We start from the raw sequence: 12,763 nt of genomic DNA, 5'->3' as shown, positions 1-12,763 counted from the left end.
CTTTTTATTTCTTATTATTACTTAAAAAAGAGAAAAACTGAGGGAAAATCAGGTAATCAAATGTACATCAACAACCAGAATAAGAAGAACTGCGATTGATCACTGTACTCATCTGTATATCAAACGCTATATATATATATATATCTAGATAGATATATATACTTTATACTGAAATCTGTTTTATGTTAACAACATAGCATTGATTAAATACGGACTCGGGGCAATCAATCTACAATCTACAATCCACAAATTTACAGATCTACAAAATCTATTCTTCTGGCAAGCAGGCAGCAGCAGCTGTCCCAGAGGCGTTTCGTTCCCTCTTTTTCTTCAAGATCGGGGGGAGGCGATTGGGGCTGCGCAAGGGGCGTGGCTTTTGCATTGTATGTACAAAATCATTATCGCTGCTAAATTGTAAGAAAAAAAAAGCAAGCAAGAAGAGAAAACAGCATGCGTGAGACGACAAATACTGGCCTAAGAGGGAAACAAGTGGAAGGGAGGGGAAGGAGAAGGAGGCCAAGATCAAGATAGTGAACGTATTAAAGGCATGGCCAGCGGGCTAACTGACTGACTGGGTGACTGACTGAGTGAGTAGCTGCACAGTAAGAAATTTAAGTTTACATTTCAAAGATAAAATTATGTGAAGAACACAAAGCGATATTTTTGGAAAAATTGAATCTAATAATGAATAATGTTCTAGATAAGTAAGAGAACTGAAGAGATTATATATATATAGAGAGAGTAATAGTAAGAGATAGATAGAGAGAGAGAGAGAGAGAGAGAAAGCGATAGTAAGAGAGAGAGAGAGAGATAGAAAAATAGCAGAGAACGAAATATAGGAAAAGAAGAGAGAAAGATGGAGATAGAGATAGCTATCAAAAAGACAGAGATAGCAAGAAAGAGGGAAGGGTAGCAAAAGAGAGAGTAATATAGAAAGGAACAGTTAAAGAGATCGGGACAAATACCAAGAGAGAGGAAACCAGAGAGAGGCGGAGAGAGATTAAGAGAAAGTTAGACTAAAAGAGGGAGAAAGGGACGGAGAAAGAGAGTTTAAGATCGAGACAAAAAGAATAAGAGAGGGCTTGAGAAAACACAGTAAGAGAGAAGAAATGAGAAAGAGTTGGAAGAGATAATAATAGAGAAAGCTATGTGTGTGCTTATGTGTGTGATTGACTGAATAAATCTCATAAACTGGAGATCTTACTTGAAATCCTGAGATTCGCGTAGAAAGGCGAAAATATATATATGTGAATAAAAATTTTAAAGTGCGGTTGAGTTATTAAAAAAGGTAAATAAACTGTTGCACTCACAAAGACAGAGAGAGAGAGAGAGACAGAGAGAGAGAGAGAGAGAGAGAGAGAGAGAGAGAGAGAGAGAGAGAGCGAGTAAAAGAGATCAAATACATTTAATGACTAAGGGAATTTAATTAAATTCAATGAAAATAATTTCATGGAAACCAACTCTTCATTGTTAGTCCGTAAAAAACCAATTCGAAAATTAAAACGAATTAAATTGAAACTTTTTTTTATATTTTTTTTTAGTGTGTGGGTGACAGTCTGACTGACTGAGTGGTGGCTGGGGTTGGGATGTTGTCTGTATGCCTGTCTGTCTGACTATCTGTCTGCCTGTCCCTTGCTTGCTTGCTGAGTTTTGATGTGTGCGCGCGATAAACGTCGTGTTGGCCACGTCTTTTGGTGGTAAGCGCCCCAAGGCCAGGGCAATAAGTACAACAACACTAATTACCAGCTATGAACACAGGCCGAGCAAGCAAGAAGACGCAGACACAAACAGATAGAGTCATGGAGATACTGCTAGGAACCACACAGTACAACCGCACCACAACCACTCGAGTCGACTCGAGGAGTCTGCGGAGTCTCTGTGCGCTGCAGGTCGCAAGTGTTGGTAAACGTTGTAGGCTTGCACACAATTTTGACGCCACGGGGCGAATGCTGCACGACAGGATCAGCAAATAGCCACAGCAACAACAATAACAATAACAACAACAAGTTGTAGCCTTGCCACCTTTGGCGAGATGAGTTTGATGATAACTACGTTCCTGTTGATAATGATGATGATGATGATGGTTGTGAAGAGGACGCTGCCACAGCGCCACAAAGAGATGCAAACATGATATGCGAAATTGCAAATACGTGCATTGTGTGTGCATGTGTGTGCGTGTGTACACTCAGAACAAAAATCACTCTACATTTTAGTAAACCATACTTTTGGCGCCAGCGGTTTGCCAGATTATTATTTAGCAAGAAAACCACTAAAATTTATTGTTGTGGTTTTCTAAAAACCGATGTTTTTCATGTTGATTTTTTCTAACGGGTAGAAAAAAATTGACCACTTAAGGAATTTATAATATTATTGAAGATATATTTGTATTTTAAGATTTCACATAAACACAAATATTATACATAGTTTACAAATTCATATTAATTGATGAGCCACTCAGCCCTTAAGGCAGATAATAGCTAAACTCTAAAATAAAATATAAATTATTTCTAATAGCCAGAAGAGCTTTACATTTCTTGTTTTTACTAAAATATAGGGTGGTTTTTTTCCTGAGTGTGGGTAACTGAAATATGCAGTAATGCAGAATTCCCCTAGATGCAATCTTAAATGCATGTGCCACATGCAACATACATTGTATCTTGGCCAATAGAATTGGTCGCCAGCACTTGTACCAAAGCCACGGCTGACTGCTTCTCATTGATTTGGTCAAAACCCACACAGAATACACACACAAGAAATCAGGCATTCATTCAGTCCATTGAGTAAAAGCTCTGGCCGAGGGACCGACAATTGAAGGTTTCTGCCTGATTAGTGGCAAGTAACATTGTTGTTGTTGTTGCATTTTTAATGTGCTTAATGCGAATGCCTCACTTGACAGCGGCATGAGTCAAATTCTGGTCTCTCTATTTACCACACCACACCCGCCCCCCTTGACCCCATTGAATAAAGGCTGTTTGGCAACAATTGTAAGTTGTTAAGCGGCAGAGCTCCTGCCTCTCGAGTTTGGTTGTTGTCGCCGTTGGCATCTTTAACATGCTTGTAAAACTCGTTAGAAATTTTTCTTAAAAAGGAGCCAACAAAAGAGGTAAGACGTGAGCAGGAGGGATGGGTGGATGGGGGGAGAACTTAGCAATGTGTGATTATCGATGCGTTTAGTTCGATTTCTGGCTGCCTGACCTAAAATGCAAAAACACGACAAAGAAAGAGACAGCAGACATAGTCAGAGGAAGAGAGAGAGAGACAGAGAGCGTGGATGGGAATCAGCAATGGTGTGAATATGAAGTGTGATTAGAGTAAATGGGAATGGGAGTGAAATGGATGAAAAAGTGGAAATGGGAATGGGAATGGGAAAACCCCACACAGAGATCTGCAAAACTGATTACAGCAATGATACGCCAGGTGGAAGAACCATGCTAGCAAACACTGTGATGAATGGAGCGAGAAATGTGCTTTAATCCGCAACTAATTTCAATATAAATATTAATGTTACACATTTGTTGTGCAGGTGAACAAAACGTGGCTGCAACAGCAGCAAATGAATTGGCAACAATAAAACAGAACCAATCCAGATAGCAAAGGGGTCTACAACAACAACAACAACAATAACATCAACTAAAAAAGGCGTGGTTACTTCTCGAATGATGTGCACATTAATTATGTCAGCAGAGCAGAGGAATTTATAGCCAGTCTCTCATGGCCATAAAAAGATATAATTTCCCACGTTATGTGCCGGGCTGGGCTGGGTACAGCAAATAAATAAAGTAACTCATCTGTGGATGGAATCTGAGCTTGCATGCATATAGCGATTAAATTTACAAATATGCATATTAAATGTAACAAGTACCACTGCAGTTGAGAGACAACCAAACATAGATTATATATCGTATATAATCAAATGCGCTTGAAGAATCGATGCAAATTAATTTGATATAAAAAAAATATCCCTTTCAAATTGATAATGAAATTTATATTTCACATTCGATTCTGCAGGGGTGCCTAAAGTAAAATGGTCATTACATTTTGTTTATCTTGATTTAAAATCCCAAATGAGCCTCAAGCATCTAAGTGTTACAATCTCAAATCAAGTACGGGTTCTTCAAAATGAATAATAAACAATTTTTAATATAAACACTTGATGAGCTTAAGAATTTTGCTAGCCAGTTTAACTTTCACAATTGAATCAAGAATATTTTGTAGGTGCTTTGACATTTAATATGAGTTTCACTTTTGATTTTAATGAAGAACAAACACAAAGCTGACACAGCAAAATTACAGAGTTTGCTTAGCTTGTTTATGAGCCATTAGCCATTTTAATTCGTTAAATAACTGAGATAGTTGATATTTGATGGCAAGTTGACAAGTTAGAAATATAATTACAGCTCAATGCTAATGAGACATCAAAGTTTAAATTTCAAACGCAAGCATTAATTACAGCCGTGGGGATATTAAATGTTAATTAAAATGTGAGCTCAACTTACCGTCATCCTTGCCCAGCGCCGCCTGTTTGTGGATTATGACCTTGTCCTGGGCCAGTTGTAGTTGTTGCTGCCCCCGTGGAATGACTTTAACTCGCTTATGCTTGGCAGTTGGAGGCACATCCGCCTCCTGTGGCGCCTCGCGATCAATGGCATTAAATGCGGCATCCTCTTCGCCAGAGAGTGGACCATTTTTTAGAGCCATTGCAATGGGATCTCCACCACCACCACCACCACCGCCGCCACTGTTGATGTTGTTTGCAATCCCGTATCCGCTGCCACCGCTACTCTCCTGCACCGCTCGGCGTCGTGTGTCGTCCGTGTAGATGAGGAACGCAATGCAGAACCAAATGGCCAGCATTAATGCCACCAGTTTCACAATTGTTGTGGAGCGACGACGCCAAATAAATGCCATGCTGCTGCTGATGCTGATGATGATGACGATGACTTTATCCCTCTAACTGTGAGTCTGACTGTGACTCTGGCTTCCCTTTGTGGCTGCAATTGTTGCAGCAGCTGTTAATGGCTTGTGGAAATCGTTGAGTTGAGTGCCACGCACAGTTTATAGTTCGTCCTCTCGCTTAATTTACATTAAAGTTACATTAAGTTATTATTATTTTTGTTGAATTGCTGATATGTCTGCTTAATTTTTGCTGTTATCCTTGCTGCAACATCGCCTTACAGCACCTCTGTTAATTAGTTGTCATTCCTCTTGAAATACCAGCTGGTGATTCAGTCTGAAGTTTAGGATATGATGTGGCAGCAACGAGCTGTGTCCTGTTTTTAGCCAACTCAATTGAAGAGTTGTCTCTTCTTTTTTCCGTGCACTCAGCTGCCCTCTGTAAATGAAGCAAACAGAAACAGTCAGTTATGTAAATGGATTGAGTTAAGAGAGTTGCAGGTGAGTTAAACTTGTGCTCAAACCTAATCTACACACGATTAAGTCTTTGCCTCTGCTCCTCTCCATGCCATTATGCAATTAAGCCATTAAATTGAGAGGCAAATCAAATGGTTGGCAAGCGTAGATTGATTTTTATTTCTAATTGTCTGGCATTGAACTGCAATTATGCTCTTCCGCATGGGACTAATGCCCATAATATATAATTGCAGTAACGACCAGGACCAGGCAGTTAGCCTGCACCTGCAACCAGTCTTCTGCGCCAGTCTTAAGGTAAATGACTTACCACTTGGGCCACAGCTACCAGTGAGGCAACCATTTGACTGATGGTTGCCTCACAGCGAGTGCCACAGTTGCGTGCCACCTTGCCGCCTCACACCAAAATGATAATAGACCAACAAGAAATAAGAACGAAGCGCAAAAAAAAAACAATTACATATTTCTGTGAAAAAATTCACTTTTTTCAATTATTTGATGAGCATAAAAATGATTAACTCATTTGTGAGTGTAGAACAAACATTAAGAAGATTAAGGCATTAAAGTAAGCGTTTAGCTCTATTACAACTGAATAAAACGACTTCGATAAAAATCGATAGCCGATTGCATTAAAAGAAGAAAAGTAATTGAAAGGAAAATGAAACTCAGACGTATTGTTAATCAAACTGTTTTCGTATTTAGCAAATTAAAACGACCAACCCTTTTGTGTATTTAAAAGTGGCCTTTAGCTGTTTTCTAGACGAGCACTCTCGACTATATCATTTTAACTTTTTTAATTATATATGTATTTATCTTTCTAAAAAGTTGTACGTCTCCTTCTCACCACTCTTGCTGTGGGCTGGATGGGGGCATAAAGCGACTAATAAATATTTTTACCATTAGCTGGGCTGGCGCGTAATGTGGCAAGAACGGAGAACATAGAACAGAGCCCAGCCTAGATTGGGGCCCCGAGTGGTGCCAGTGTTGCAGTTGTGGCAGTTAAAGCTGGCCAGTTAATGCCCCCTATTCACTATTCGCTCCATGTGGGGAGTCATGACTTGGCCATGGGCCAGGCCAAGTAATTGAATGCACATGCAGAGCGCCGAGTGAGACGAACGCCAGGGCAAGCTTATCAATTAGACAAGCCAGCCATGTCAGCCACATCACAACGAGCGGGTAAAGAGCGGCAGAGGTGGGCAGCGAGCGAGAGAGATGGAAGAGACCCCCACATTCCGTCCCCCCTCCCGCACACTCAGCCTCTTTGTCAGTCGCCCCTTCCCAATGTCAGCTATGCGGACTATGTGTGCATACAATAAATACAAGTTAATTACTTCGTGTGCCTTTTGTTATGGCTCGTTGGGTTCTCGGTTCAAGTACCATCGCCACAACCTGGCAACAGCAACTAGCCACCTCTACATCCCCCCCCCCCCCCCACCCTCTCTCTCTCTCTCTCTCGCGACTACCCCTTATCGCCTTACTTTTCCTGCTTCCACTCACACACATACAATGTAGACAATTTCCGTTGGGTGTTTGTGTCTGTGTGCTTATAAATTGAAAAGCAGAGAGAGAAAAAGGGGTGCTAGGGGAAGGGAACATATCATGTCCTCAGTCAGCTGTAAAAGTTTGCAATGCAATGCCACGCTCACAAAATAGAGCGATTAGAGTTGCCAAGCAATCGGGGAGAAAGAGCATTGTGGGAAGCGAGTAGTTTACACTTGGAATGTATATAAATAGGTACTCAACCCAATATAGTAGTCAATTTTGAATAAATTGCAAAATTTGCTAATAACAACTTGAATGCAGCAAATACCAATGGAAATTAGAAGAATAGAAAAGACACTTGGGCATGCCGAAGACTAGATACACTGGAATATAGGAATCTAATTTTGCTGCTGATCGTATTACGATTAAAAAATAAAACTCATTGCTACTCAGTTTTGGCTTGGGCAAGTTGGTTAAATGAGTTGTTCATCCAAGAAATCGTCTTTCGACCGATTGTTTCTATGGAATCTGTAAGATATAGTAAAGTCTCAATGATTTTCTGTTCAAATGTTAAGCACGCATAGGTGCTTAGTCAGCAGAGGCCAGAGGTCTTTTTACCCATTATGACTAACTACATCGACTGTAATTATCATGCTGATAATATTCCTTGATACTCTATACTCTGCACCACAAATTAATAATATAAAAGAGTATATATTTAAACTCTATATATTATATTTATTCGCTTCACTAATATAATTCTCCTGTCATTTACAGTTGGTCAAAACTGTTGAGCACCAACTAATTACTTCAGTGGCTATCGCACACAGTTGTAGCACAATCAATAATTGATGGGTTTGCAAATGCATTTTCCGATTACATTTTGGCATTTTTTCGGCGGATTTTATAACGAGACATCAGCTGGAACTGTTGTAATTTCAATTTTTCTTTGTTTGTTGCTTGTCAAAAATTGTATTTATACTGTTTGTTAATTAAAATTCACTGCTAGTCACGTGGCGTATGCGCAATTTTAAAAGCTTCAGTGGAGAGCGGATTTCACAATTGAAACGATTTTCATATGTCATAGGCATTTTGTGCAAAATCAAAAATATTTTGCGGTTTCAGCTAACAGCTGGAATTTCAAATTTTCACATTTCATTTGGCATTTGTAATTTCACACAGCATTTGCGAGGGTGGTTAGAAAAACATTTCGAAGGAAACGGAAAGTTAATTGGATCGTAATCAGCCAGCCCGTAGATAAGCAGAGTACAGCAGATAAATTCAAGTATTGTCAAATGAATTTTGGTTTTAATTATGTCATGGTTTAATGCATAAGATAACAGGGAACTGCGATATTTACCAAGTAATTACGGGAACTTGAGAACCTGTATACAAAATGAAAATAATCATAAGCGTTGGCAATGAAAACGTTTAAAAATAGATATTTAATTATGAGCGACAGCATGGAAAGAATTCCAAGGAGAGATATGGAATTTAGTCTGAATAACACTAGAGCTAAAAATTTAAAGTTTTCAATGCTGTCTGTTGAGTAGTTCATAAGATTCGAGAAACTTTTGAGAAGCATAAAGATAATATTTTAGTAAATATTTACAAATGACTTTATTTTTGTAGATTCTGGTGCTAAGTCTTTAGTTATAAAGTTAATCTACTGTTTATGTACAGACAGTTAAATCTGCAGCTATAAGTTTCACTTTATCTCAATGCAAAGAACAACAGATATATAAAACAGATATTTCAAATATAATACTATAACATTTATAATTTTTCAATATCCAATTGTAATTATTATTCTACTATTTAGTGAATTTTCACCTTGGCTAACTTGTTCTATCAACAATTTGAATGTATTTACATTTGACGCTGTGTTTGCCCGTGCTAAATGAGCTGCGGCTTCCTCTTGTTACGTTTGTGGGATAGACAATGAAGAACGGGGAAGGGAATGGGGCGAAGCGTGTAGCTAGAATTGGCAGATATGGTAATATCTACAATTGGCAGCAGCAACAACGGTTACATGACCAATTTGTCTGTCGCAAAAATTAAAATGAAATGATTCGATTGTTGGTTGAGCGCAGATTGCCTGTCATAAAACTACAACACGCAGTGCAGCTATTTTATTATTGGTGCTTATCACAAACCGAGGACAGACAGAAACACAGTGACTGATGGAAGACAGGTGGGGGAATGGACGGACAGAACTTGAGGCGGAAAACGCTTGAAATTAAAAAGATATGCGCTGACAGCCGGCATTCGTGACGCGCTCAATATGCAAACGGAAGTGTACACTGAACGAAAATCAAGATAATCCCACTTATATTATTAGCTGGAAAGATTTCTAGCAGTCAAGATAATTGCTAATATTCTAGGGCCTACACCGCGAAAAATACTGGTTTCTGATGCAAGGTGTCAAAGAGGTAATGAAACCGTTAACAGAATGAAATTTTAAACGGAAACTGAAAGCTGAGATTGTTGCAGATCCATTAACCGATATTGATATTATGATTAACCAAAACATTAGCTAACGGTCATTTTCACTTTTCTTTTTGTATCTTTTACTTGCTTTCAACCTAAACTCGTTTCGGCTTAACACACTGAATTGTTTTTCTACCATAGAATATCTTAAATATGGATTTTTAACATTAAAAAAGAACTACAATCTTGAAACTAATTTTAATCTTTCAAATAAGAAAAAAGAAGTAAGCAGGTGAAATGATTTAGTTAGTTTTATACTTGAGTCAAGATTTTGAAATTTAATTCAATTCTAGCCATTCTTTTTCGTTCAGTGTAGTCGCTGTTACCTTTATTTAATGAGTGAAACCTAAGCGAGAATGCCGCCTTGGGGCTCTCTTGTTTAACTTCCAATCTACAGCTCACGAACCTCAATGCTCAACCCTCATTTTATCTCTGTCTCTCAACCTTCCTCTCTCCCTCTCTCTCTCTCTCTCTCTCTCTCTACCTCTCTCTCTCTCCATCTATCTCTTTCAGTTTCTATGCGAAGTGCTGCTGGGTGTGCGGCAATTGCTTGTGTTGCCATATCTCTTGACTAATTGACTGATAAGCGCCGCAGCAATTTGTGCGCTTCTAAAAGAGTTTTTCGCTTTGGTTTTATTTCGCCTTCTAGTGAGATAAGATAACAATTAATTGAATTTCATGTAAAGTTTGCCATTGGCTCCCCCAGGATGTTCTGCTATCGGTTGACTACGACTTTTTTCCAGTTTTCCCAACAGTGTTTTAATTGCAGCTCATCTATCAAAAGTGCGCATTTAATCGCTGGCATAATTGGACGCACATTAAAATGGAAACAAAGAGCAACAGAAGAGCCAACAAAACTATTTGCCAAGGAATGGAAAGCAAAAACAAAAATGGCCAACATCGTTTGCCATTTAAGCCAAATGAAATATTACGCGTGCTGAAAAAAAAAAATGGGTAACGAACAAAAACGCAAATTGTGCGCAACGAAGACCAAGAATTTCAAACACAAGACCAAGAAAACTTTATTGTCGCGCTTTTCTCTCTCTCTCTCTCTCTCTCTATCAGCTCATTCCTCTGAATGGAAACTTTTACCAAACACAACTTTAAGCTGATACTCGCGCGGAGCCAGAGAAAACCTTCGCTTGCCGATCATTTGTCATTTTCTTATGCAAAAACTTTTGCTATCCAAGAGGAATACGGGGTTTATGCTGCGTATTCTTGTGCACTTTGATGCACATTTTCATGGATGGCAGTTTATTATGATTATTATTTATGCAGACTTAATCCGCAGTTATTAAAACGTAGCCTCAACTCTGAGCTTAATATTCATTTGTATTTTTCGGGCCAAGAAACTTTTGGCGCTACACGCAACAATTTCCAGCTCAGTTCTCAGTTGCTCAGTTTAGTTGCGTTCCTAATGAGTGCGCCATGAAATGAAGTTTTTGGGAGTCGCAACCAATTATAATTTTGGCCAATTTTTGGCTGGAGGCAAGCAAAGACCAAACCGAAAAGAACTCTTACTTGATTTAACTCACTGTTGTACACCGAACGAAAAGTTGATGAAGTTGTGCAAGAGTATTTAACAGGGAGAAGAAAGCATCTCCGAAAAAATCGATTTAGCCAAGTCCGTCTATCTGTCTGTATAAATAAGCCAACATCAGAGACTATAAGAGATTATTATGTATACAAACATATTTTAATATTGACTAATATCAGCTAGTCTGAAGCTAACCTAGGCCATCTCTTAGTGTATCATTCTAACTTGCTAGCATTGTATTTAACATCTCTCATATATTTTCTATACAACTCTGCTTTGATTAAGATGAATTTGGATTTGCTGTTGTATTTGGGCAAACCAAACACAAAAAGAAACTATTTAAAGGTCAAACCGACATGTGTAATGAAGACAATAAACTTGAAATACAAAAGAAAAAGAGAAGAAAAATCACGAAAGATATTCATCTAAACGAATTGAATAGAAAACCCAACCGCCGAAGAAAGATGATGCGCCGTATAAATGGTTAAAATTGTAAAATCGTCAAATTGGATACAATGTTGGCACTGATTTTGTATTATGCGCCGTGTCAGCAAAGGTCACCGCAACTGGGCGAAGACGTGCAACAAGCTAAAGCCACAAATGATTACGATGATTACGAAGATGATAATGACGATGCAGCTAAAATTGATAATGAAGATGAAGCTGCTGTTGGAGTGAGAAACGTGTTCTCTGCAGAAGCAGGAAATGTGTTTTGAGTCAAGAAAACCGGCAGCTGCACACGCATACAGAACACACGAATACAGGAGCTCAAGCTGAAAACCGCCGTAGATACACTGAGAAAAATATGAAACTCAAATCTGGCAAATAGCCGGAAAACTAGAAAGCTTTGCCGGATTTTAATAATAAATTCTACACATTTAAAAATACTTTCTACAATATACATTTATTTAAGTGGTAAGGATATTTTTCTACGCAATGCAATATTTTTATAAGTATTGAAATTTGCTCTACCAACTGCCCTTTTGGTGTTTAGTTCAAATGGCTGAATAATTTTAAGTTTGCTAAGTTAAATATTATTAAATTTAAATGATCTAAAATATACTAAATTCAAGTTTCATAATAAATTAAAAATTAAAAGAACCATGTAAAATATACTATTGAGTAATACGCTAAGATATCCTCGCCGCCAAAAGTATGACAATTTAAAATAAAATTGAGATCGATTTATTGTTTTGCTGAGTGTAGAACTCGTTTGCCACTTTGGTGCAAAGAAAGTTGCCACGGAGAAAATTTAATCAAAATATTTGCACATCCGCCAAAGCGCACAGCGAGAAGGCGACTAGAATTACCAGTACCAGTACCAGAAGCAGAAGCACAATCAGCAGCAGAAGCCGAGGCAGAAGCTAACCAAGATGCTGGCAACAGAGGCATCAGAGACAACAGGTCTTCCCAGTCTCAGACGACAGCGACTCCTTTTGGTTATTTGGTGCATGTGGAAACCAGTCAAACCTCATTCGAGGCAAACAACAACAACAACTTCTTTCGAGCCAAACGTGGCACGAAATGCATTTGTTGTTTTGTTGTTTTTTTTTTGTTTTTTTTTTTTTGGAGCAGCTACTGACAACTTGTCGACTGCTTGTTGCTGCTGCCATTGACAATTATTTACCGTTTGGCGCTTAACTGTTAATTTTGCCATGACCAACAGTTTGTTGCCCCAATTCAAGTTTGCATCCTCTGTTTAGCGATCGACAAACATGCCACGCATATTTTGCAGTCGCACTCTTCAATTTGACAAGACACACACACGCACACCTTTCTCTCACACACACGCACACCTCTACTCCTCTCTCTCTCTCTCTCTCTCTATTATCTATCTGCAAATACTAGTCACTTATATAGATTCCTGTAGAGTCATGACTGCTTGCA

At 38.7% G+C, this 12,763-nt stretch overlaps 1 protein-coding gene across 2 annotated transcripts in view; it reads right to left on the bottom strand.

The window, feature by feature from the left end:
* LOC6569052 (putative polypeptide N-acetylgalactosaminyltransferase 9) overlaps positions 1 to 12,763 on the bottom strand; it is a 77,455-nt gene that overhangs the window by 36,046 nt on the left and 28,646 nt on the right. For both annotated transcript variants that reach the window (XM_032741169.2, XM_032741170.2), the window contains one exon: positions 4,497 to 5,332. In XM_032741169.2, coding sequence (XP_032597060.1) covers positions 4,497 to 4,908 — 412 coding nt within the window. In that variant the 5' untranslated portion in view covers positions 4,909 to 5,332. The remainder of the gene's footprint in view (positions 1 to 4,496; positions 5,333 to 12,763) is intronic.

Source organism: Drosophila grimshawi, unplaced genomic scaffold, assembly GCF_018153295.1.
Source record: "Drosophila grimshawi isolate 15287-2541.00 unplaced genomic scaffold, ASM1815329v1 contig_1367, whole genome shotgun sequence".
NCBI lineage: Eukaryota > Metazoa > Arthropoda > Insecta > Diptera > Drosophilidae > Drosophila > Drosophila grimshawi.
Note: the sequence above shows the minus strand (reverse complement) of the source record. Positions and strands in the feature narration are given on the sequence as shown.